The following is a 25,475-nucleotide window of genomic DNA, read 5'->3' as shown; positions in this document are numbered from 1 at the left end:
TCTTTCCTACAATGACTGCTGTTTGGCACTACTTTGTGCATCATTAATATCTTTATTATTGTATCATGGAAGATCTCTTCTGCCTTAGACCGGAGACCTGGTTATTAGAAACTTTAAGAATTTTAATGTCCCACTGACTAGTGAGAACTGAAATTTCTAAGCTTTCTTGTACAAGATCAAAATGGTTATGAGTGCCCATTTACCCATGTTCTGTGTCCACACACCCATAAAAAAAAAGCTCTGTCATAGTTTCTTATGGGTCATTTCCATCAGTATGTTTGATGAGTTGAGGCTTCTGTCTCTCTTTGTTTAATCATGTAATGCAGAAGTTATACTGCAGAATTGATTAAATGTCTACTTCAAACACTTGTACAAGTGCTTTGGATTTCATTTGTCTTAAATTGTTTGCATGTTTGAAAAACAAATCATGCTTGCTATAGCTTTCCTTTTCCCCCTTGGTCCAGTTTTTATGTGTTGCTGGAGTGTGGCAGCTCTGATAGCAGAGTCTCGGGAATCTAGAACTTCAGAAATAAATCCGAGCACTGCCTTACAGTAACTAAATTTTGCTGCTTTTTAAATTATGCTGCTGGTCCTGTCTCCTGCTGTGGGACATTGGAAGGGGCTTGCCCGGGAGGTTTGATTTGCACCCTGCCTTCTCTTCCACAGGCAGGAGGTTCACTAAGGTGAAGGGTTTGGTTTTTAGGTCTAATGCTGTGGTTTGGCTGCATGCACTCTTATCAAGGGAGACTGTTTTTACCATGAGTGCATTGCCAAGGCTGGTATCAGCCCATCTATGTATTTAAGCTTGTTTTATTTTTTTCAGTCAACCTGTCCCTCGGTTTTCTAAGGTATAACTTACTGGAGAAATGTTGGCCAGGGCACCTCAGAGGGCATTTTTGTAATTGGCAATGGGAAGACTCTGGTCTCTTACAGTGAGGGAGATTCCACTGAGCTGGATTTGGTAAAAGGACATAGCAAGGCAAAGAAGTGTGTAACTTTCTGATTTACTGTTACACTGACCACAAGCCAGTCCAGGCTGAAATTTTAACAACTTAAATGCAAAATTCCTAAGACCTTTTTCACAGGTTATGTCAACTACAGAGCTGTCCTGTTGCTGTTGCTGTGATGGTGACATCAGGTTTAGGTCAGCTCACCTACCTGATTACTCTCATGTCCCAGAGAACCCCATCCACAAGTTCTGTCCTTTTAGCTGAGCTGCTGAATTGAGAGAAATACAGACACAGAAATAGAAGAATGGTCCAGCTTGGTTCACCAACTCATTCAGTTAATCTAAGTTCACCTTTCATTTCCTGGCCTATTTATGGGCACATCTGGATGTGGACACGAGTGACTTAGTGGGATACAAACACAGTTAATCCTATTTGATCTACTTCAGAACCAAGTATTTTCCTTTACCAAGACTTCAAGCCATCAGAACACCTACATGGCTTTTTACTGCAGGATGAAAAACATGTAATGGCCCAAGGTATTTAGCAGGTTTTACCCCCTCGGGACCCAGCCCTGGTCCCACTGCTGGGGCCATCAGCTCCTCTGGGACTGAGGTCCTTGACTCTCTGCAAGTGTGTGTGAGCATTGCACTTCATCAGGATCATGACTCTTCTCTGGGTTTTGTCACTGGCAAGTTTAATTGAAAAATGGGGAAATCGGTGGCCCAGAGTGAACTGACAGCAGAACCTGAGCCTCTGTTCATTCATCTGAATTACATAAAATAAGTTTGACCTGAAACCGAGCAGGCGAGGCACCTTCTCCCAGCCTGCTCCAGTTCTCCCTGTTCCCTCAGCCACACCTCCCAGCATCGTGCAAGCACATGTATTTATAGCCTGCTGAAATGGCATTGCCTTTTTTCTTGTGCTCACAGGCCTAATTAACAGCTATCACTCAATTTATTCTTGATTCAAACGTAATTAACAATATGCTTAAGCAATGATTTTGCTTATGTCTATTAACTGCAGCCAAACTTGTCAAACTGTTGCTCCATTAATTTAATTCTTCCTCTTGATTTAGGGGAATTCAATTACTGTGATCCAGTTAGTCATATAGTAAATGTTTTCAAGTTCCCTTCTGTTGCTTAGATACTTCTTTGGTATTTTCTAGATTATTATAGTTTGTTGCCAAGGGGATGCATAAGCAAAAAATGATATCTTCATAAACTGTCAGGTGTACCTGACTATTCTTTACAAGTTCTGTACAAGCATTAGATTCATTTCAGTAGTAACCAATGCAATGGCGTTAGATGAATTTCAGTGGTAAATAATCCAATAGCATTAGATTCATTTCAGTTGTAAATAATCTACCAAAAGTCTTTTCTTCCATAATATTTTACAAGGGGTAAAGGAAGTGATAAAGTCATTGTTGTGACTGTTATCCTAGTGTGTCAGTGCCAGCCCAGTGCAGGGTAGCAGGATCTTCCCCAGAGTCTGGAGACAGACGGAAGGGAAATATTCCTCCAGAAACAAAAGAGAAGCCACCTTCCACCTCTTTTCCCTGCTGGAATCTTGGCCTCAACAGTGCAGGCTCCCTTGGGCATGTGCCCAAAAGCTGCATTTTGAATCACAGGGTGATCTTAAAGGCTTATTCTCTTCACTGGGTGAGAAACCAGTGTTTTCTTAAAACCCTTCAGCTCTGTCCCGACCACAGATATCACACACGTTCCTACTTGGCTGGTTTGAGCATATGTTTATTCAAGATTTTAACCATATGAACCTTAGCAAAATCATGGAATTGCAATTGCTCAGCTCATTAGTGAATTCTTCCCCCAGACTTGCTGGAGGGAATTCTTTCACACACAGAGCATGTCCCCTGAAGTCATTAATATGCTTGAGGACACTGGTTTGTGTTGTGGCTCCTGACACCGTGAGTGTTCAGGTACAGAGGCAGTTTCCTCAAGGTCTCTGAGCAGGCAGCCTCTGCTACACTGGGTGACTAATGACATTCACTTGCTGTAATATCCTGCTTCTTTGACTCTCCATTTTTAACTGTATTCCTCTATTCAGCTGCCTGGAACAAGGCAAGACAGAGATGCTGTTATGTTGTCTCCCAGGACTTGAAAAGACAGCCCAGCAGCACTGTCTCTATTGATGTAGGGAGAGCTGCTTCTGCATATTGCTGGCACTTCAAAACACCCCCTGAATAAGGGAACGAGCAGGGAAGGACCACGGGGGAATCTGAGCACAAACGTTCTGCCTTGGAGAGCAGCATGTATGAGCTGCCAGCTTTTGAAAGGTTTGTGGTCATTTGGGGGGAATCTTCAGCCATCTACACAGCTCAGAGAAGGCTTGTTTTATTCAGGAGAGCTGAGAACTGGGGTCTGCGTCTTCTGAGTGATTAAGCCTCTTAAAATCTCCCTTGGTGAAATAAATTATATGTGCCTATGCTGTCATAATTTGAGTAAAAGAGACCTGGTTTGAAACTCCCCCAGCTCCCACTGATTCCTACAGAGCTCCAAATCCAAGGGTCCTGCCTACACTGCAGTTTATATCAGTTTATGTAACAATAAATCAGCTTTCTTCCATAGATAAAGCCCCTCTTAAGCAATGCCTTGTGTTTAGTCTCCCTATCAGTTAAAAGTAAATCCATGTAAACTCTTACAGTTTCCAGATAAAGACTTGAGGCAATTAAGTAAATAGGTCTAGAAGTAACCAGGTCTCACATACAGACACATACACACACACACACACACACACACACACACACACAAACACACAAACACACATTTTCTCCTCCATCCCTTTCCCATCTGAGCACTGGGCTTGGCTTCCCCAGGGAAGTTTGTGAAGCAAAGCTTCTCCTCCATCCCTTTCCATCTGGGCACCAAGGGGAAAGTGCCTGCAGCCCAGAAGGGTCCCTGGGCTCCTGTTGTGCTTGGTGTTAATGCTGCAGTTGTTGTTGTTTGTTTGCCTTGTTATCCACACTGGTAAAGAACTGTTATTCCTATTCTCATATATTGGCCTTAATTTCAAAATTCTAATAATTCAGAGGGAGGGGGTTTACATTTTGCATTCCAAGGGAGGCTCCTGCCTTCCCTAGCACACACCTGCCTTTCAAGACAAAGTGTAGGGCTCAGGGTTGTCATCCTCCTCCAGACATCCAGAAGGGCCCAGTCAGAGCATTTTTCTTTGGGGGGGGGAACGACATCATTTTGTGATGTCCTGCACAGAGCATGTGATGAACCTTGACTGGTTCTAAAGCTGTCCCCAAACAGGGTGGCACAGAAAGGAGCGCTGCTGGGAGCTCTGTGTGAGCTCTTGTTCCTGGGATGGCATGGTGAGGCTTCACTGCAGAGTCCTTCCATCAAAACTAAGATCTTGAGCTTTGCTTAGAGCTGAAAATTTCACAAGAAATCAGGGTAGGGCAGTGCCTCTTTCCTCAGTAGAAAGAGCTTAATTGCAGCTGATCTTTGAGTCCAAAACCTGGGGTGATTTTTTTACAGGAAAACCTGCATGTCAGTGAGCTCATTGTAAGTGCACAGATCTGCAAAACTCTGTATTTGCCAATAATCCCCAAATCTTCTATACTGCCAGATGACATTTCATTAAAAAAAAATTGAATTTTGAATCATAAAGAACAAAAAATATTTAGACATCATTAAATATTTTATTTCAAATCCAACTCCAGGTATGTGGACTGAATTGCCATGTGATCTCCATAGATTTTTAGACAAATGCATTTGCCTAAATCCATAGCTCATGTGTGCCTGTCCTAACAAGGGGTGAGTGGCCACGTGGCTTATACAAGTAAATAGATCTTCCATTTCAGGCCAAGTTGAAAATTTACCCTAAATCTGATTTAATACCTCATAAGGCTGATTTGTATGTGCTCTGCTGTAAATGGTCATTGACTGAGTATTCAAAGCAGGAAACCAAGTGATCTGTACATAAAGAATGGCCACTAATCTTCACAAGGGGCCTCTCCCTGTACATTCTGAATGCTTTATCTGGTACAAATCCTCAGCTGTAAACTCCAGGTTTGATTCTCCTCTCACAGCAGTGTAAATCAGAAGTAGTAGTTCTGCTGGAGCCAGTAAATTTATACTGCAGTAAATCCACCATGAGAAGAGAATCAGTCAATTCCCCATTGGCATTAATAAAAAGAGCACCAGGCCTCATATAAATAAATGGCAAGAGGATTCCTTGAGTCCATTCCACTTGACAGAATTTATTTGATAAATACATTTTAATGAGGCCTGTTTAGGCTGTGTTACTTTCACCTGATGTTTATATGGTAATGCTTAGAAACTGGTTTACTGCATGAAATATAACACACTTTGATGCAGTCATCTATATGTATATGTGAGAACAGGAGGTTGGATGTACCACATATAGAGAAAATTTACAATTCAGGCTTCCCAAATGGCATCTTTACATAATTGTTAGAATACTTAGAGGAGCTGATTAGCTAGAGTGATCAAAAAAGAGAAAGAGACTCATAAAGCTAATGATAAATAAATATTTGTACACACGTGCCACACAATAGTCACTAACAATGTTAGAAGAGAGAACAGCTGCTAGCTGTATTTCCAATCATAAAAAATAAATCATACTAATTTAAATATGGCACAGATTTGAATCCTGTATTTTGCAGGTATTGTTAAATATTCCCTGAAGTTATACTTTCCACTATACTTTTTAGCAGTAAGCAAAAGTTTTTTTCTCTTTAGAAGTCTGTGGATTCTGTGAAGTGACAGGTTTTGCTGTAAATAGGATTTTGCTTTGGAACAGTGCAGAGGCAATTCCCTAGTTATCCATGCACCAGACTGCAGGGATTGCAGAGACCTCAGACACTGGGGCTCTTGGCAGAAATACCATCCTTCGACAGCAGTTTGAAAGCAGCCCCCTTGCATGTCAGACACAGTGTGAACCCACAGCTGCACAGGCTTCGGCAAAGACCATTTTACACCACCTTTCTAGGTTTAGCTCTCCAGCTAACCAGATTTAGCCAATTACCTGCCAGTGGGATCACGTTAAGGTTGTCTCTGCCAGCAGCAGCCCCAGGTTTTGTGGCTGGGAACATCAGGCAGTGGGGACAGGCTCATTGCTGAGCTCGTTTTGTTTCCCTGGAATGTGTTCCCCTGGTTTGGTACCAGCACCTCAGAAAAACACAAAGGTTTCAGCACCGAGGTTGAGCTGGAGACATCCTGCACATCTTGACACGGAGCCAAGCACAGGGAAAGGGGACAGAGGCCTTTGGGATCTGAGGGATGTGGCAGTGAGGATGCAAAAAAAAGTGTTCTCCTTTATCCACCCCCCCCCAAAAAAAAAAAAAAAACACTGCCCCACAAGAGTTAAAAGAAATTTCAACTCTGCAGTATGGAAATGAGGGAGCCTGCAGCTGAAAATGGAAACTTAACCAACCCCTGAGATGTTTGCAAGAATGGAGAGGCTCCACCTGTGAATTTATCCTGGAGAAAGAAACGCAGTAAATTCCACAGGGCTGAGCTCTTTTAACAGCTCTTTTAGCAACGTTTTGTACAAAGAAGTCAACGCTTCGATTTTTGTCTCAATTCATGTTGAATCATGTTTCATCTCATAGTAATAGCAGTAATTTTCAGATACTATTAACGTTTTTTGAAGCAACTGTTTAATATTCAGGGATTTTTTTTTTGTCTGATTCATCAGTATCATGAGTTTAGGAGGGGCTTCAGGGGTGATGTTTGTTTGTACTGGAATTCACACAGTCAGGAAAAATACTTTTTGCTTGACAAGCCAGCTCCTCCCTGCTCATTTCTGGAGTTTTCATTTGAAACCAAGCTGTCTAATCTTCCTGTAAAAATTGTTTACTGCTCTTTTATTGTTACTTGCTTTCATGAATGCAGTCAGTGCACATGATACCCTCTTTACTTCAGAACCTGCTTATAACTGTGTATTCACAAAGGTGATGGAATACATTTGATTTCCACTGAAGCAAGCTTGAGGGCCCTGTTTATAGAATATCTCTTACAGTCATGTTAATTCCATATTGTGGAAATCAAGCTGAGAATTCCAAACAAAATTATAATCATTACATCCAACTGGAGTGAAGGTTGAATCTTAAGAGTATAATCAGGTTCCAGAAAATGGAAATACGCCATGTCATAAGTAAGAAACTGTCTGCATAGTAAATACTGTAATTAAAAATTGATTCATATTACTAGAATTAATTAATATCAATCAGAATTAATTCTTCCCTGATGCATGCTCTTAACCTGTAAGTGGAGTGCACGCAGTTTAAAACTTCCAGTGAGCTCACTACAAAGCTTGAATTAAAATTCCTAGGATGGAACTTTTCTCACCAGTGTCTAACTTGTTTTTGTTGTTGTATGATGTGTCCATACCACCACCTGCAAAACCAGCCCACAGCCATCCCTCTCTCAAAACTGAGCCCAGGATTATTCTGCTTAACCTTGGAGAGCAGAGGAGATGGATCAGAGAGCAGCTTGGACCTCCCCGTTGTTTTGTTGGCCCCTTTCTCTGGCTGGGGCTGGGTCAGCTCCCTGTGAGACATCATCTCACCTCTGCCACCCCCAAAGAGCTGCTGCTCCTGCTAGGGTGAGCCTGGAGAGCTCAGCTTCCAGCCTGCAGCTCTTCTCCTGATCCCTGCAGTACATCTGCAAGTGTGGAGCTGGAAAATAAACCCCAAACCTCCAAGCTGCAGCTCTTCCTAAAGCTTAATGATAATCCTTTGTAGTGTTTGTGATTTGAACTATCACTAACATCTGCATCAGTAGCAGAGACCCTGAAGACAGGCTGGTCACAGATCAGAAAGATATCAGGAAACATGAAGAAGCTCCTTAATTAATTTCTAATCCTTTTTCAGCCTTAATCTTCTTTTTTATAGTAAGATCTGGCATTACTCATTTTCTGCACACATGCTTTCTAGATGATGTAGATTAAGTCTTAGGTCTCTGAATTGCTGGAAGCAGCATGTTGGTAGGTTAGCTCTTACTGCAGCCTTGTGCTGGAATGCCCAGGATTATTCTCTGTGGGCTGATATATTCAGCTAAAATATTCATTAAAATTATGTGAAGTCATCCAGGATTTTAACCAAAGCTCTGTTCTGTGTTTCGCAAGGGTTTGTTCTGTTTGCCACAGCTGGGGCTGTTTTGTTTGTGCATTTGTTCCAGAATTAGACTTGAAAAATAGCAGTGCTGTGATAGGGGGCAAAAGGGTACCAAGTGTATATCTTGTTTCCAGGAATAAGAGTAAATAATTCTGCAGATATTTTGAGTACATATTGTATAAATCAATAGATGGGGCTTTTTTTTTTCCTTACAAGCAACTGATAAAATGTCTACTAATTTATTTTATGAATACATAAAAAAAGCAGAGAGGCCTCTTCTACAACCCCCAACAAATAGAGATGCAAGAAAGGTAGCCACCAAGCACCCTTCTCCACCCTTATCCTGGAGCAGAATCTGGAGTCTCCCTATTTGGGACATTTGAAACGTAAGTTAGAGAATTCTGTCCCTATCAAATTCTGTAGCAGAATAGTTTCAGGATCCTAAAGAAGGACCATAATTGGCTTTTTCCCCGTGTTTTCTAGAGAACCTTCTAAACTTCCCTATGGTTAAGCATGAATTTTTCATCGAGATAGAGGTTTTTCTAATAAGGAGTTAGTCAAATTTAACAACTATCTGGGCAACTATCACCTGATCCTGCTTCTGACACTTCCAATAGGAGAGTTCCAGGCTGTAACCACAGCAGAGAACAGAATGTTCATCCCTTCAGACTCGGGAATGAAGGTAGGTCAGTGCTGACAATGTGTTTTAAATTGTTTCTGCCTAAGATGCTCTTGCAGAACTACCAGATCCACATTTAGATAAGAATTTATAATCTGACCCACTGCCTTGGCGTGTAGAAAAATGTGTTCAGGTAGCTGGGATGCAGCACTGTGCTGTGGAAATGAAAGGCTGGATGTTCACTGAGCATTTCCTGCTGGGTAGAACACACACATCCTTGTGCTGCACACCTTTGTCAGGATTTAGGTGAGTTGCAGGATTGCAGAAAGTATTCAGTTCTTCTGCAGACACCCAGAACAGAGACACACACAGACAATGAGCTTACCCAGAAGAGCAGGAGACACTTGAGACCTTCCTACATGTGTTTGACTTCCTGAAGAGCACAGGGACAAGTACTGCATGATAAACAGACTGAAAATTATGACTATCCTCTGTATATAGGGCAGTAAAATAAGAGATCAAACTAACCAATTCACTGGAAGATGGAGGAAGAATATCATTCCACAATTACAGATAAAAACATTGGGATTCACATTTTCCTAATAGCCTAAGGGACATATTTAGGAGTTTCTGAGGGACTTAGAATGTTATGACTTACAGAATTCTGTTTACTTAGCACTTTAGAGAAGGAGGTTATGTCAGCTAAGGTGCCTGGAGAGGGAGAAAGCCTAGATCAGGATTTCTCTGACTTGGAGCATGTGTGGAACAGCCCTGGTCTCCATGTGCTTTCAGCACAGGGCTTCATCCTCTGGCAGCTGCTGAAAACAGCTGTGGGTTGGGGGAATTAAGTCACTGGCATCTGTCACCTTGTGCCTCATTTCAGGGTGGTGGCCCAGACTTTGAGGAACACTCCTGGAGTGTAGATATTTTATCTTAGAGGTTGCTGGTTTGACTTTGCTTTGCTTTTGTGAGACAGGATGTACAACGAGAGGCAGGGATTTAGGAGTATCAACCACTTTTTTTTTTTTTTTAGTATATATAAGTGAAGAAGACAACAAGCCACAGTATTTAAAGCCATCTGAAATCCCTTAAAGGTGGTTTGGCCATAATATTTCTATTCAAGCTTTGACTCAATACCTATTACTAAGATGTCAATTATCAGCTTGTGTGTATCACATTTTATTCAGTAATCCCTTGGTGCTTCTGTCATGCTCTAGCCTCTATAAATTTATGTTTCAAGCTGGGAGTTTTTTATGCTATGAAAGCATGAGGTCGTATGGAAAACAGGGAAAAAAAAAAAAAAGCAACCAAACAAATAAAACTGAAACCTTTTTAAAACAGCTGGAATTATATCCTGAGGATGTAGCTCTGACTTAACATGCCAATAGCCACCTGTGTACTTGGATAATTGTGTAAATGCTTTGAGTTCCCAGGTGGGTCCATAGGTACAAAAACCAACAGTTTTAATGCACAATCTGCACTCACTCTTGAGGTGGAACTTTGAAACAGAAAAGTCTTTTTGATGTTTTAACTGGCACATTTTAGGATATTTGTCCCTACATGCATTTTGTTATCGTCTGAGGTGTACAAGAATTTTCTGTTGTTTCCATTTGATTTTTTTGTTTGTTAACAGCTGTGCCATCATCACATGAAACTTCTGCCCAGAGAAACCCACAGCCTCTCACATGCATAAGGCAGACTGATTGAAGACACCCTGACACTCCTCAGCATGGGCAGAGGTTTCATATACTCAGAGAAAAGTCAGTTCCAACAGCGATGAAAAATATTTCTGCAATTAGAGACAACTTTTTAATGCTGCAGTATTGGCCCAGCCCTGGGGTCCCCACCACCTTTTCTCTGTGAGCCAGAATGTCATCTGGAGGTATTGGGCACTTTGGCCCAGCATTCTCATTGCAAATGAATGTCAGCAATGGAGGAATAATGGATTAGAGCTCCAGCAAAAACTTCCCTTATAAATACAGCCTTTTGCCAAGTCTGTTCATGCCCTACTTTCAAGATTGTCATAGCAAGCAATTCTGGACACTCTCTGTTTATTAAAAACAGAGTGCTAAAATCAATACAGCAATATCCTGTTGGAGAAAATTAAATTCATCAATAAGTTTGTCATTTTAAAGATGATCAAAGGACTTGTTTATTAGGCGTTATCTAGGCTTTAGTAATAGTTGGTATGAAAGTAATAAGACATAAGCCATATTAGATTTACAAATCTTTGAATTACATCAGGGAGTGGATATTTTTCTCTAAGTGATGGGCTGGGAGCATTTCCTATCTTTACTTTAGCCTATATTAGTCACCAGTTACATACCAAAACCTGGTACTGCTCACAGATTCCAGTGGCTCAGGGGCAGTAGAATCTGTACATTTTAGACCATTAAAAATGCCAAATGTGCTGAAATTTTCATTGGACTCTTGTAAGCAATATTTATTCTGATGTGCAAGAGTTAATTTCTGAAAGCTCCAGTTCAGCCTAAGCACTAATTAGTATCAACATAAGTACATTTAAAGTATTTTCCTCTTCTGCAGGCAAGAACAGCAAACCTGAGTGTGAGAAGGAGCTCTAAAACTCATCTTAGTTAGGGATAAAGAGAGGAAGGCTGTCTTTACACTGTCAGTAGGGTGCTCAGCACCTCTCAACTCCTCAGTTTTAATGAATCCCAGGTAGGACTGTGAGCACAGAAATGCTTGTGCAAACACCCAGAGCTGGGGAAGATCCCCCTGCACAGGCTTTGGAGAGCATCCAGTGGCCACAAAGAGGGAAAAAAGGTATAAAAAACAGGAGGAAAAGCAATTGCTGATAAATAGGACTGTGGATCCATAGCTGAATGTGGCCTATTGAGTCTTTATGGGAAGATAACAGAAATTAATTTGTCAGCGAGTTTCAACAAATTAAACATTCCTGAAAGTCTTAGAATATGGGTGATAAAATACTTAAAAATTAGCTTTTCTCTTCTGTGTGGAAAGCTGAGATTCTCTCTAGTCTAAATTGTATCTCTATTGGAAAAGCATTTTCATATGCTGATTCCTGGCTAACTTTATCCCATAACTCCTTCCTCTTTTCCTTAGGGATTCTTTTGCAGAGACACATAAATCCATACTTTGTAAGGAAAGCGACCAAGAAAACAGAGGGGAATTGGTGCAAAATTGGCACAGTAGGAAAAATTATTTTCTAATCGCCTTTTTCAGAATAGTTTCTCCAATTTCTTTAGGATCTGAGCTAATGGAAAAGTGTCTTTCACTCTACATGGAATAAGGCATGTGTGGGAATGATGTAAGAGGGCAAACGTTCTTCCTGGTATCCAGAGCCTTGGTTTTGGTTACTTGTAAAAATGCTGATTTGTACAGCTGCAGCATACATGGAGCTTTACAGAGATTGGTGTGTGGAGCAAAGGACTGACTCTTCCCCAATAGCCATGGAGTCCATAAACACAAACCAACTTTAAAAATAAAAAAAAACCAAACCAACCAAACATTAAAAAAAAGGAAAGAATTAACATAAAACCTCTTGAAAAGTTAAGCAGACGGGTGCTCCAAAATAAATCTGGAGCTCAAATTCATGCTGTAATCCAAATTTCCTACTCTTGTGTCCACCTTGCATTGGGCATTGTCAGGGGAAAAAATGAAGAATTTTGGCAAAGAAGAAAGTGTCAGGAAAAGCAAAGATAGGTTCGGGATAGGGGTTGGTTGTTTGTTTTTCTTTTATTTCTACCTCTTCTGCATTTCTGCTGTTTTCTCAACATAAAAAGTACACAGATGCTTTTGAAGCAGACAAAATGAGAACAGTAAAACAATCCTCTGTTAAACTGGAACAGTAATATTTGGAGCTGGAAAGGCTGATTTATTCACCTTCTTTAAAGAAATAGAAAAAGCAGGCCAGGAAAAACCAGCAAAAAAAATCCTAGTGAAATATGCTACTAGGCAGAATAAGTCATGATTTTTGCATGCCAAAGGATTTACCTTGACACATAATGAATTTTATTGAGGTCAAATTTCAACTTTTCTAAATATTAGTTTACCTCCAGAGATCCAGGGCTTGGTAAATTATATTGCAATAATTAATGCATTTTTTAACACTAATTAATTATTTGATGACCTGAAAGATACTTCTCAAACTAATTTAGCACAGACTTTTTACTAATGCTGTCCAAAAAGAGTAAAGTAGAAGATGCACCAACAGTTTGAAAGAGAATTTAAATCAATCAACTGGTTATATCTCATCCTCTCAGCAGGAAAGGATGTGTTAGGAGTAAGAGTACTGAAGAAAATGCAGAAGCAAAAGTAAGATTTTAAAAAGTTGGAACACATTTATGAATATGCAGTTGATCAAATGAGATTTAAGCATCAGATGTCTAAGTCTGTCCTGCTAGAGGGTAAACATAAGGAAATTAAAACACACTAATTCAATATACATCCTATAAATTTCTGTCTGATCTGATTCCTTTGGGAAACCTCTGGCTTTTCAAGCCAAGGCCTCTCTGAAAGAAGAGCTCTGAGATGAGGCAGCTCCAAAGGTCAGTGCATCTCAGTGTAACTCCCTAGAAAGGAACTCTGGCCCTCTGGTTTTTGGCATACTCAATTTTACCTATTGAACCCACGTAAAAAATGGAAAGAGCAATTTTCCATTGATCTGGATTTCTCACAAATTTGTTGGCTTCTCTGCCATTTGCAACCTTTTAATTTTTTATGTAAGCCTTCGGATTTTGAAAAGGCAGCTCTTTTGACATCCCTTTAGCAGAGACAAAAATTGTTCTTAGTGCATCTTTTAATGCAGATTCTTCAAATAAAACCAAACTAAAATGTCTTTATAGACTGCAAAACTGCATTTGGGTAAGAAGTTCTCCAAAACCCAGTTATTCCTTTGATTACTTTTTGACTTAGCCTATTTCTAAACTAAGGTTAATAAACTAAGAGTAGTGCAATGTAATTTTGTAATGTGTAATGTAATGCAAATGAAATTTTTCCCTCCTTCATGTAATGCTTGCGACAGTCTCAGCACAGGATGAGAGTTGTCATCAGTGGTAAAAAAGTGGCTGTGGGCACACAGGACTGTGAACAGCTGAGTTCTGCACTCGGTGAAAACCTGCCTTAGAATGCCCCAAAGTATCTTTTTTTACTCACAATGGAATGTTTTATATTAAGGAGAGCACGATACCACTGTGAAGCTTGTGTCAGCATGCCCAGCAATTATTAATGCAAGACACCATAAATTTGGCTGCATCTGCTTGAGGCTTCCTAGTCACTAACAAGCAGAAATCATTGCATTAATGGAGCAGTGGAAACACGATGAAGCACTTTATTATCCCTAAAAGGCAGCATGTGGCACATGGGCTCTGTGGGGTGTTACCAGCATCCTTGGAGCAATTTCATTCCTTCACATCCTATGGCATATAATTATCTCAAGACTAACCATGACCCTGCGGGTCCTCTATTAAAATTATATTTTGTTACAGAACGGAGTATACATTATTGAAGCACATTATTTTGATCACTGAAATTTGACATATTGTGCTCATTAGCCAGTAAGCCTGAATATTTAATTTATGAGGTTAACTCCACATTTTTTACAGACCAGTCACTTATGGGAAGTAAACAGACAAAACTGCAGAGGAGTGAATGGGAAAAGTTCCTACTGAAAATGATGTTTTAAAAGCAGAAAAAAAAGTGTGTCATGCCATATGCTGGTAGATGACACATTAGGCAGGTAAATGGGTTAATTGGGCTCATTAACATCATCTCCCTTTTAAAACTTTTCAACTGAGAAGATGAAAAGATTATGTTAATCTTTACACTTCTCTCTTACATTTTACGTTTTTCACACGGGCCTTTTTTAATCAAATATTGGTGATGGTGACTGTTGTTCTTCAAAGCCCTGCAATTAGATTGCAGCTCCCTCCTGGTAAGTGGTGGTTTCTTATCTTTATTTCCCTTCTCTCCACATCTTATTTTTCATTAACACAACATAAGGTCCATTGAATTCTTGCCAGAAAAGCCACTCTGGATGTTTTATGTGATGACCAAGAAACCTGCAGAGCCTGAATCCCCCAAACCCTTCTTGAGCCATGGAACAGATCCCACAGTTGTGTCCCACAGCTGAATGCACCACTCCTGAATTAAAGCTGTGGATTACAGCTGTGCCATAGAAACCAGATGAATTTTCCTTTTCTCCCTGGCTGTGGCAGTCCCTGTGGGATACAGGTAAGGGCTGTGTGGGATGGGTGGACGCTGCTCTCTGCTGGCAGCAAGGAAAGCATGCAGGAAACAGGGAATTTCCCCTAAAATTACTTTCAAAAATAAAGCGTTTCCACAATGTCTTTACATACTGTTGCATACAGTGATTAAGCATACAGGCGGGAGAAAGGTATTTGCTAAAATACCTTTCAAAATGTACACATTTTCATTGACAGCTTGTAAATAAAACGGTGTCTTCTATGGAAAATAATTGCTTAAATACAATTTTGAAAGTTCTTTTTTTGTACATGTATCTCCACACACACAGAAAATACCTCAGGACCAGGATAAATATCTCAAAAGTTTGGAAAATAGATAGAACAGCTGTCTCCTATTTGAATATGGCAATCTTCTCTTTAAGAGAAGACTTTAAAACAAACACTTCTTCTTTAAAGAACTGTTAAATAACTTAGAATAACAACTCCATAAAACCATTTTATTTTCCAGCTTGGGCCCCCTCTAACAGCAGCCAGAGGAATTAACACCATAAAACTATTAAAACTAACTGGATACCATAAGTACAATATTAAGAGAATGAATGTCCTCATGCAGTAGCCACTGCTGTGAAACAAAGGAATACAATTCTGCTGCAGAGAGCAAAGTAGGTTGCTTTGGCAGGTTACCTTTGAAATTCTGGTTGGGTGCAGGTGCTTCCTCACTGCCCCTAAAGTCAGATTTCAGATCACAGACCTGAAGTCTGTGTAAACTCTGCCTTCAAACTCTAGAGCAGCCTCTGCTTTGCACAAGGGAGGTGAGGGTGCTTGATACAGTCAATTTAAATCAGGGAGGACAAAACTTCAATCACAGGATATAGATACTGTGAACAACCACCAAAATCACCCCTTCAAACGAAAGGAACTTGCTTGAGGGACTCAGAGGAACAATTCAGTTTATCACTGCACGTAGAAACTCAGGTTCAGATGACATTAGTCAGAGTGAAATTTTCCATAGGACGATTCTTCCTGTCAGGAGGAAAATGAAACAACCTGGCAGAGGTGTTGATGTATCCCAGTGAGACAAATAAACAATTGCACATTTATTTTTGCATCTTTTCCACCTTGAGATCCAATGATGGGGGATGCTATGACCAGTTTAATATTAGTGTTAATGCTTTAATGTCTCGTGGAGCACCTGTCCCTGCATGGAGCTGCTCAGGGAGAGGAGCAGGACAGAAATCCAGAAATCCATCACAGGTTCCTTGGGATCCCCATGGCACTGCAGCCATTGCTGAGGGGCAGAAACCAAAGATAATGGCCAAGTGGTTCAGGTGCTGCTCACAGAGGAGGAAAGCCCACGATTCCCACCCCTCCCAGAGCCTGCAGAGCTGCTTTCCTACTCTGCTGGAACAGGGGACTCCAGGAGGAAAGGATGGAAAAGCCAGGCAGCAGATGATCAAAACCTGGTTATTGCAACACATAAAGCCAGGGCACTATAACTCCTTCAAAACACAACTCAGACCTTGGTGATTTGTTTCCCTCCAAGGCACTAGGCCTTCTTTGGACTGTATCTATTTTCATCCTAAAAAAGGAGCATCCAGCAGTGCAGATAAGATCCAAGGACACCAGAGCAGGCAGCCACACACAATTGATTTTCCTGCTCCCTTACATTCAGCACTGCTCCAATGGCAGGTACTGATAGAAGTTTAAAAAACGTTCTTGGAACTGATGTTCAGCCCGATTTTGACTTAAAACCAAAATATACTGTTTCACTATTTGTAAAGGCCCCAGGAAGCAGAGGTCCTGTGCCACCCTTTGAGGTGGCAGTGAGCTGCAGATGTGGCGTGGAATTGGAAGGCAAATTTCTCTTTCCTCTGGTATTCCCTGCTCACATTTCCAGCATGGCTTCACCCTGGAACAGGCTCCCTTTTCTCCTGCTTGGGGTTTTCAAGGGTATTTTAACAGAAGCTGTAGTGTAAGGATGCAGGCCACAAAGGAAGTTCTGGAAAGTGTTTTGTTCAGGGCTATTTATGGAAGAAGAAGCGAAGGGAGCAAGATACGCAGCTGGGACAAAACAAAAATGTTTCCACAGATGCTGGGTTAAAGAACACCACTGGGGGAAAAAAGTGGTTTCTGGACTGATTTTTATGTGGGTTCTTTTGTTTGGCTTAGGGATTTTGGTGGGTTGTTTGGTTTTTTTTGTTGTGGTTTTTTTTTTTTTTAATTATTGTGGGGTTTTTCCAAATGGTCATAAAGTCTGTAGCATTTCAAGATGAACATGCAGCTAAGAAATTGTACTTCTTGGGTGTGCATTTTTACTGTCTTTGCTTATGTTCCACCTTTCTAAGAGGAGAACTGGGACTTTTTTTTTGTGGTCCCAAGACCAAGTTACACAGAGCTACCACAGGATATCCAGATCTTACTGAGAAATGAAGTATGGAATGTATCAGCAGCCTATGCCCGTGTGGATGTCTTGCATCAAGATAAAGAGGAGAGAAAAATGCTGCTGGTGAATTATGTGTGCAAAGCACTGTGAAGCAAGAATTAAAAGTAATGAGATTAAATAGAAAATAACTACATCAGGAATATGTTAATAAATTAATTAAAGCCTACCAAAGTTGAAGTGTTCCATAATTGAGATTGAAGCCCATGAGAGTGCTCTCTTCTACTTGGGGATTTTGCCACATGTAATATTACCTGTTTGCAAATGTTTCTAAATCTGTGAGGAAAATGAGGTCATCTGAGATTGTAGCTTGATCATTAACTTGGATGATTTTGGATTCCTCTGTTTTCTCAGACCAGCTTTATGGATGATTTAATATGTTTTCTCTACTGCAGTCTCATTTCTAGCACATAAGATAAATACGAATATTGATCTCTCTTAAAAAGAGGAGGTCAAGATTTAGTGCTTATTTCTCCCCCAGGTTTGTTTGCTGAGTTTTCATCTTTGTGTAACTTTCAAGTCAAATAAGCAGAGACAAATCAGAGCAAGAAGCAGCATAAAGGACACCGTGCTGAAGTACCTGAGATCCCTCTGACAAATTAAGGAAATAGTTATATAGATCTTAACGGGTCTTTTAAATGAGCCTTTTCAACTACCCTATTACATTTTGTCCAGTGCACAGCTGAAGAAGAAATACTTTGCTTTTTGGAGTAGCAGAGACTGTTGACTGCACCAGGAAAAGGCAACATCTTTCCATAAGGTGCCCATTCTCCACACTGTTTACTTTGTAGGGTAATGTAAAAAATGCAGAAAATGCTTTCCTGTTAACTTCTGCACCTGCAGCCCTTTGTAAGGTCACATGCAAGTTTGCTGTCCCTGAAACCAACTTGGTTTGGTGTTCTCAAGTGAGTCATCATCACTTTAAAGGCTCAGTAAACATGGAGAATCCTTCTCTTGTCAGTAGTGAACGAGATCAGAATGAGATCAGTACCTCATTTTCCTGCAGTAGCAGTCAAAACTGCACACAGGAAAAGAAAATGCATTATTTACTCTGCAAAAGGCATTTGTGGGTATTGAGCTTGTAAACAGAGGGTGAACACATTGAAGTGTTTCTGTGTCCTGACTGTAAATGGTTGTACTTGAAATGTACACCTGTACAGGTGATGAGATTTTGGGGATGTGTATAAACCAGACATATCCTGAACTGCAAGAAAGAAATCCACCTATTGTTATGATGGTCCTTCCCATAATCAAGCACAGACAACTATAGAGCTGGGCAAGGCACAGAGTCTCCTCACAAAAAAAAAAAAAAAAAAAATGAAAAAAATAAAAAAAAAGTTCCTCAATATTTCAGCCTTTTCATTCAGCTGTAATCTCAGTACATGGAAAATACAAGACCCTGCTTCATAAATGGGCATGTCCTGAAGGTGCAGTTTGGTGCTGAATCTCCAGTGGTCTCTGCAGCTCCTCTTTCTCTGGGAACACACAACAATAAAACCACTGCTTCCCTTAAACCTAAGAGGGCACATAAAAGGGCAAGGCTTTGTATTTTTCATATTGAAGATCTTGGACCTTGTCCTGCCTGGTGCCCATGATAAACTCTCCATGCAGAATTTAACAGTCTCACTCCTAGTGTTCACACCTCCCCTCGGGTCAGAAATGAGGCACCTCAGGTGCTTCACTGCTTTGCTGCTATTCCCCATCTGCAGCTGTGCAGGGAAATTCTGGTTCCAAAAAAGTCATTAGGAGCGCTGCATTTTTATGAAGGGGGAAATAAGAAAGACAAATGTTACTCCTGTTCGTGAATTTGCCTCTTATCGTTTCCCCTCCCTGCTCTGTGGAGATTAATTTGATTCACATTAGGGGTTATTTGGGTCAGTTTTACTTCGAGAGAGAAAATAATGGTACCTTCATTTGTGATTTATGCCAATTTAAGTAAGAAAATGGATTCAGAATATTTAGCATAGCTGCTCAATTTAACTGAGGGTTCAGTGAAGCATAAGCTTCCAAATGTGAGTAAGAGGCTTTAACCATTTTCCCCTGTTTGTTTTGAAACTGCATTTGTTACTTAGGATTAGCAGTTTTGTGTCATTTATATGCAGTGTACTGAAACTGAGTTCAATAAAATGACCTTCTTCCACTTATTAAGCTAAACTTGGTATTTAATTATTATGCATGCAAAGTCAAGTAGAAAAAGTAAGGAGCATTTATAAATAAAATAATCGTGGTTTATTCGTAGCAAACAGGAATATCTGTCTTTATTACTTTTCATAAGAAATTTATTACTGCTTATTTTAAATTGGAACAAACACCAAAAAAAGTAGAACATCAGTATCAAAATGAAAAGAACCACAACAATCAAAAGCTGTTTAATCTACTCCATTTAGTTCTAGTGCACAGTCTGTTCAGTGTAACTTTTTACAACATACTGTGCAAGAAAACAGGTCATTTAAACTGAGTAATTAGTATTATAGATAAAATGACACTGCAGCAATGTTAATTACCATAGTACTGATGTGGTATAGGATATAATACATGACAGTCATGTCTTTCATTTTAAATTGAAGTGCAACAAAGCATATTGTTGCTATACTTCTACTTCATAAATTAAATTAATGTTATTCAAGTGTACATTTGTATCCATACAGAATGTTTTAAAATAAATCATAATTCTACTTTAATTCAGACTGCTGTATTTGAGTTTCTAATGGCATAAATTAAAGAACTTCTTGATCTATAAACTTTTTCTAAGACAGTGGAAATCATGACAGAATTATATTCCATATGAAAAATGTCCACAATCATTTTCTTTTTCATTACAGAAGCTGTAAATCAGTTTGCAAATAAAGCACAATATTCAGCCTTTTTAAAAACAAAGATGAATTTCAAGGAGCTATTTGATGTGTAGTAGGAACTAGACATATATAATCAAATTGGAATTCATTCTGCACTTTTCTGGCTAAAAGATCTGGCAGTTGTACACATAAAATATTTATAACAAAACAAAGAGACTTGTGTGGGAAGGCAGTGAAAGTTTTTACCTGCAGCTCCAAGAAGCAGAGAGTTCCTATTAATGAAAAATTGCTTCTCTGCTTTTTGAAGCACCTTTACTTTTGGGTAACTTTGTTATAAATATTAAAAGAAGGGGGAGAAATTAAATTTCAGATTTGTTTAAGTGTACTTTAATAATTTATGTCAGCTGAAATGTTCCTGTTTCCAGCGCAGAAATTTTGAAATGAAGCCATTACTCAGACGTAGCGTGAAAAATACTCGTAAAAACCTACTTACTTAGAAGTGCAACAATCTATTCACCACGTCAGCCCAAGGCTAAAACGTGCACATAGGGTTTTAGCAAAATATTTGAATACACAGTGTAAGTTTCAAAGCAGAAACTGAAGTGTGACCTGAGGTTGGGTGTTTCAGCTCACAACCACAAGATGCATCGCTGTATTTGCGCGAGGGTGTGTAAAGAGCAGATTTGTAGGGTTTGCAGCTTCTTTCTAAAAAATCCTCTTTTTTTGTTTGTTTGTTTTATTTCTCCTCCGCACTTTGCTCAGGTCAGTGGGACGATGTACAACACGGGGAGACACGTGTCCCTGAGGCTGGACAAGGAGCACCTGGTGAACATCTCGGGGGGCCCGATGACCTACAGCCACCGCCTGGAGGAGATCCGCTTACACTTCGGCAGCGAGGACAGCCAGGGCTCAGAGCATCTCCTCAATGGCCAGGCCTTCTCTGGGGAGGTATGTCACTGCTGGCAGGGTTCAAATGTTCCTAAAATCACGGGAATTGCATGGATTCAGGGGGGTGGTAAGAAAGGTTGGGTCTGGGAGGGCTGGGAAAGGAAACTAGAACTGGGAACGAGTTAGAACAGGTGAAACCGCACCTGCGCAATCGTCGTGTGATAAAGCATATGATTGATAAATGTAGTGGTTGGTTGGTAGTTGAATATAATATTTTTTAAAATGTAATAAGAAACGTAAGAAAGGATATCTGGGGGACCTGATGAAAATTACAAGAATTCATGCTTGGATAAGATCAATGTATACAGTAGAACAATATGGGTTTAATAATTAATATATAGCTATAGATCAAAAAGGCTATGAAAACATGTCCATCTCAAATCCATGTCAGAGTCAGATTTGGGTTTGTACCCCTGAGTCCCAGAGCTCTTCAATAAAAGCACCTGCATAAATCATCCTGTGATTTTGTGTTTCCATGCTAACATTACCACCTCTTATCTCTGCCTGGAGGTATTTGCAAGTTAATCTGTAAAAATTGTCCTGTAGCCGTTCTGAAAATCAGGGAATTGTTTTTTCTTTTTTAACCAAGCACTGCAAATTTCGGGACTCATATCTACAAATGGCACTGCTGTGCTTGCTGTATATAGAGACACTCTCTATCTTCATCTGTGCTCCTTACAAAGTAATCAGGTCTTTTTGGTTGGGGCCTTTATGAGGTTAACTACAAAGTAATGCTGGAAGTGCTTCAAGTTCCACAGAAGTGCTACTTTTGCTTCTCACTGATGTGTAACACTTTACATTGAGTACCATTCTGCCTTTGATTCATGTAGAAACAAGGTGACACTTGATTCTGGAGATGATTCCATAGAATTCTACTCAAGAAATAAAGTGAACTGCACATGTAGTCCCTGCCAGAATACTCATGTTGTATGTTAAGTGCATGTCTGTAACATGTCTTTCCTGTCCAAGGAATTTCTTGATCCTGGTAATAGTTTCTTGATCCTGATAATAATTTCTTGATCCTGATACCTATTCCAGAATGACCCATTTTTCTTGCTAGCTTAGATTGAGCACTTCTTCAAGATGTACAATGAAGTTTGTAGACTTTCTGGAACAAAGTGGGATCTTTCCATTTTCCTTATATAGGGCCATTTTCACATAAAAGAGATGCATGAGGTTTGCAGTGCCCCATCCTCCTCCAGCTTGGGCCATGGCTGTGAACTATGCAGTGTCCAGCTCTACAACTCAAAATAATGCTTCACAATAAATCTGTGTTACTGCAGGGGTTATTTTTAAAGCCACCCTGTTACCATTCTTTCAGAATACCACAAAAGAGCAGCTTTTTCATTGCAAAGCACTTATTTTCTCAGAGATGAGTAATCAAATTAACATCTGTACTATGCATCACAGACTGGTGATGAGTCAGTAAATGTGGGGCATTTTCTTTGGCACTGAGCAGCAGCAGTTATTTAAGAGTAAGAAATTATTTTCAGCATTGTCACATGATGATGTTATAATTGATGGTAATCATTGGTTTTGTTTTATAAGCTGCATATAGCCTGTGGTAGCTTTTTTGTGAAATTACAAATGTCTTACGCAACTGATTTTTGTTGCCTTTGTTAAATTCTGTAAGTGAATTCATCATTTTAAGTGCTGAAAGTAAAGGATGCTGTAGTAAACGAGGTCTTTGCTTTGCTGTTCAGGCACACAGAGCAATATTCAAACAAAAAAAGTTGACTGAACATGAAAGCAAAAATCTGTTGAAACATACCATGGCGCTTGTGATGTATCACCACCATTTCAGTTGCTTTTAAAAGAGTTTTTAAGTTTTTAATTCATCAGTCCTATACTCTAACAATGTAAAAATGTAGAGCATTGTTTGGCAATACTTTGGCTAGGCTTTTCTAGTTTTGAAAGTTGGAGTTCTGAGGTACTATTAATATTTGGTGTTTTCTAACAGCGACTTCAACATTTCTTAATAAAAGCAGAAGACTGAGCTAAGTGGAAAGTGCTGTCAGTCAGTCAGGCACAGCTGGATCTGCAGTGTGTGCAGGTTTCATCTTCTTGTCTGAATCCTCCTGCAGTGAACAGAAAGTGCTCAGCACCTTCAGAGGATTAATCACTCCTGATAACCAGAGCTGGGTCTCTTAGGACAGGACAAATATGTGGAGGTGCATTTCCCTTGACAACAGAGCACAGACAAACAGCAGAGTAGAGATTCAAGGAGTCCCTTCAGATACTGAGATGAATTCTGTCCTTTGAGGATGTGTTTCTCAAGGTTTCAAAATCTGTTTTGGGCAGGTGGACAGATGAGTTCCAGCAAGGTCAAGCATTATTTACTAATTTGAGCCTACACCTGCACAGTTAAGTCTTAATTCTAGAACACACTGTTCCAAAGTACAAGCCCAGATGCAAATCAATGGTGCTGAATGGTTGCAGATTTCCAGGGAAGGGCAGCAGCTGATGGAGTTCTTCAAGTGTCCATCCACTCATGCAAGTGCTGCCTGTATAAATGAGTGATCTCCCAGGTGCTCCCAGCACTGGGGGATGTAACATCTACATGCCCTCTCAGCAATGACAGGGGGAAAGCTGTAAACAAGCCATCTGACTCCCTGAGAAAGTGTCTTTGTGGTGTCACGGGTGCTTTCAAGGCTTGCTGCTAATTACTATTCATTCCTGCCTTAGATAATGCTGTCAGTGGAGGTGGGATAAAGAAAAATAACTGCCTAGGTTCGTTAGTCTAATTTCACTGGTGCAGGTAAGAATTGCAATTAATATTTGCTGTCTTAGGCTTTAGGAACCAGGGAAAAATCTTTGCAGGACTGTACTGTGTGACTGCTAATTGCAGGCTGAGCTGCCAGGGCTGGCCCCTTGCTGCTGGTCCCAGCTGTGTTGGACAAACCCTCTGTGGGCTTTCCAGAAACCTCTGTTTCACTGGGGGAACAATACCCAAGTCACCCAAGAAGGGTGATCTACTCAGTGGATCACAATCAGAATTATTCCTGCTGCTCCTTTCCTGCATTCCCATCCGTGTCTGTCCCCTCATTTTCACTGAGGTCTCCAAGTCATGTTAGAGTCAGGACACTGCACAGACAGGGGAGCCTGGGGAGAGGGCAGAGGGCAGGGCAGCACCTGTCCCTCCCAGCACTGCCAGGCTTAGATTGGCCTAAACTAAATCCAACAAAGACAAAGCAGAAGCCTTTAAACAGCCCCAGTCCACCTTGAACCAGCTGCGATATTCTTTACACATCTGGAAATCCTATCTGATGTCCACTCTAAGGAAGAAGTTTATTTTAGGGACCTTTATTGCCTAGTTCTGCAGGTGGAACTTCAGAGCAAGCTGGAGAGCACTGGAGTGGTACCATGGCATAAAAAACAGCCTAGAAATAGCAAATTGCTTCAGAATGTGCAGTGGACTGAATAATACTGAGAGGCTTATAATTTCCAGGCTTTAGCTTATAACTAGGTGTTAAAGGCTGTCAAGAGAGATCTGTACAATAATCTGGTTACCTTTTAGCCCCCAATTATCACTTTAGTAGACAGAATAATTGAACTAATGTTTAAGTAATTTGAGTTTAAGGGCTTTAAAACCGTGCATCAGATTATCAATATGTTTGGCACTGGTAACATGGAAAGGCAGGCAGGCTTTGGAATGCTTAAATAAATAAATGGACTATTTACTTCTCCCTATGATACAGACTCAAGTGAGTTTAATTCCCTATTCTTTGCAGGAGCATCCTACTCATCCTAGCTTTTAAAAGAAAATTTTGGCTTAGGTGAAGTCTCCACTAAGACACCAGTCATTTGTGTCTGCTGCTTAATGCCTCTATGCACAACAGGTTTTAATGCTTCAGAGTCTGTATCATTTAATGAAAAGCCCATTTTCCATTCAAACAGCAGAATTGGACTGAGTGCTGTAGCTCAGGCATGTCTGCCTTGTTAAAATAAAAAGGTAACCACTTCCAAAAGGTTCATGGTAAAAATGGGACCTTTTAACTTTACCATGTGGCAAAGTCATAAAAAACTTTTATGGTCATTTTTTTTTTTCCTAAGCATAAAAATGAAAAATGTGCTGTCAGGAGACCTCCAATCACTTTGTGGTTGTGCATTGTGGCAGCCTTATCAGTGCCAAGGCAGAAAGTCAAGGAGCTTAATTATTTGGGGTTATGCAGTTTTCACAAACTCAGTAGCTGGAAACTTTCAAACAAGGGACCATAGTCCACAACACATGAAAAAAAACCCATTTCTTCTTTGCCCAAGCTTCCAAAAACCCATGGACCGATTATAAGCACATAATTATTTCAGTTGCTACAGAATAATTAAAATGAAAGTGAGAACAGAATCTGAATAAATGAACACGTATTGCTGTACACACAGTTTGGAACTGAGATATACTTTTACTGCTGCTAAAAGCTGCTGAGAAAACCAACACA

At 40.2% G+C, this 25,475-nt stretch overlaps 1 protein-coding gene across 1 annotated transcript in view; it reads left to right on the top strand.

Annotated features, from left to right (window-relative positions):
- Positions 1-25,475, top strand: part of CA10 (carbonic anhydrase 10) — a 167,335-nt gene that overhangs the window by 108,552 nt on the left and 33,308 nt on the right. Inside the window, exon 4 of the mRNA XM_062506418.1 lies at positions 20,857-21,042. Within this exon, the coding sequence (XP_062362402.1) occupies positions 20,857-21,042 (186 nt within the window). The remainder of the gene's footprint in view (positions 1-20,856; positions 21,043-25,475) is intronic.

Source organism: Cinclus cinclus, chromosome 20 (assembly GCF_963662255.1).
Source record: "Cinclus cinclus chromosome 20, bCinCin1.1, whole genome shotgun sequence".
In the NCBI taxonomy this organism is placed as follows: domain Eukaryota; kingdom Metazoa; phylum Chordata; class Aves; order Passeriformes; family Cinclidae; genus Cinclus; species Cinclus cinclus.
Note: the sequence above shows the minus strand (reverse complement) of the source record. Positions and strands in the feature narration are given on the sequence as shown.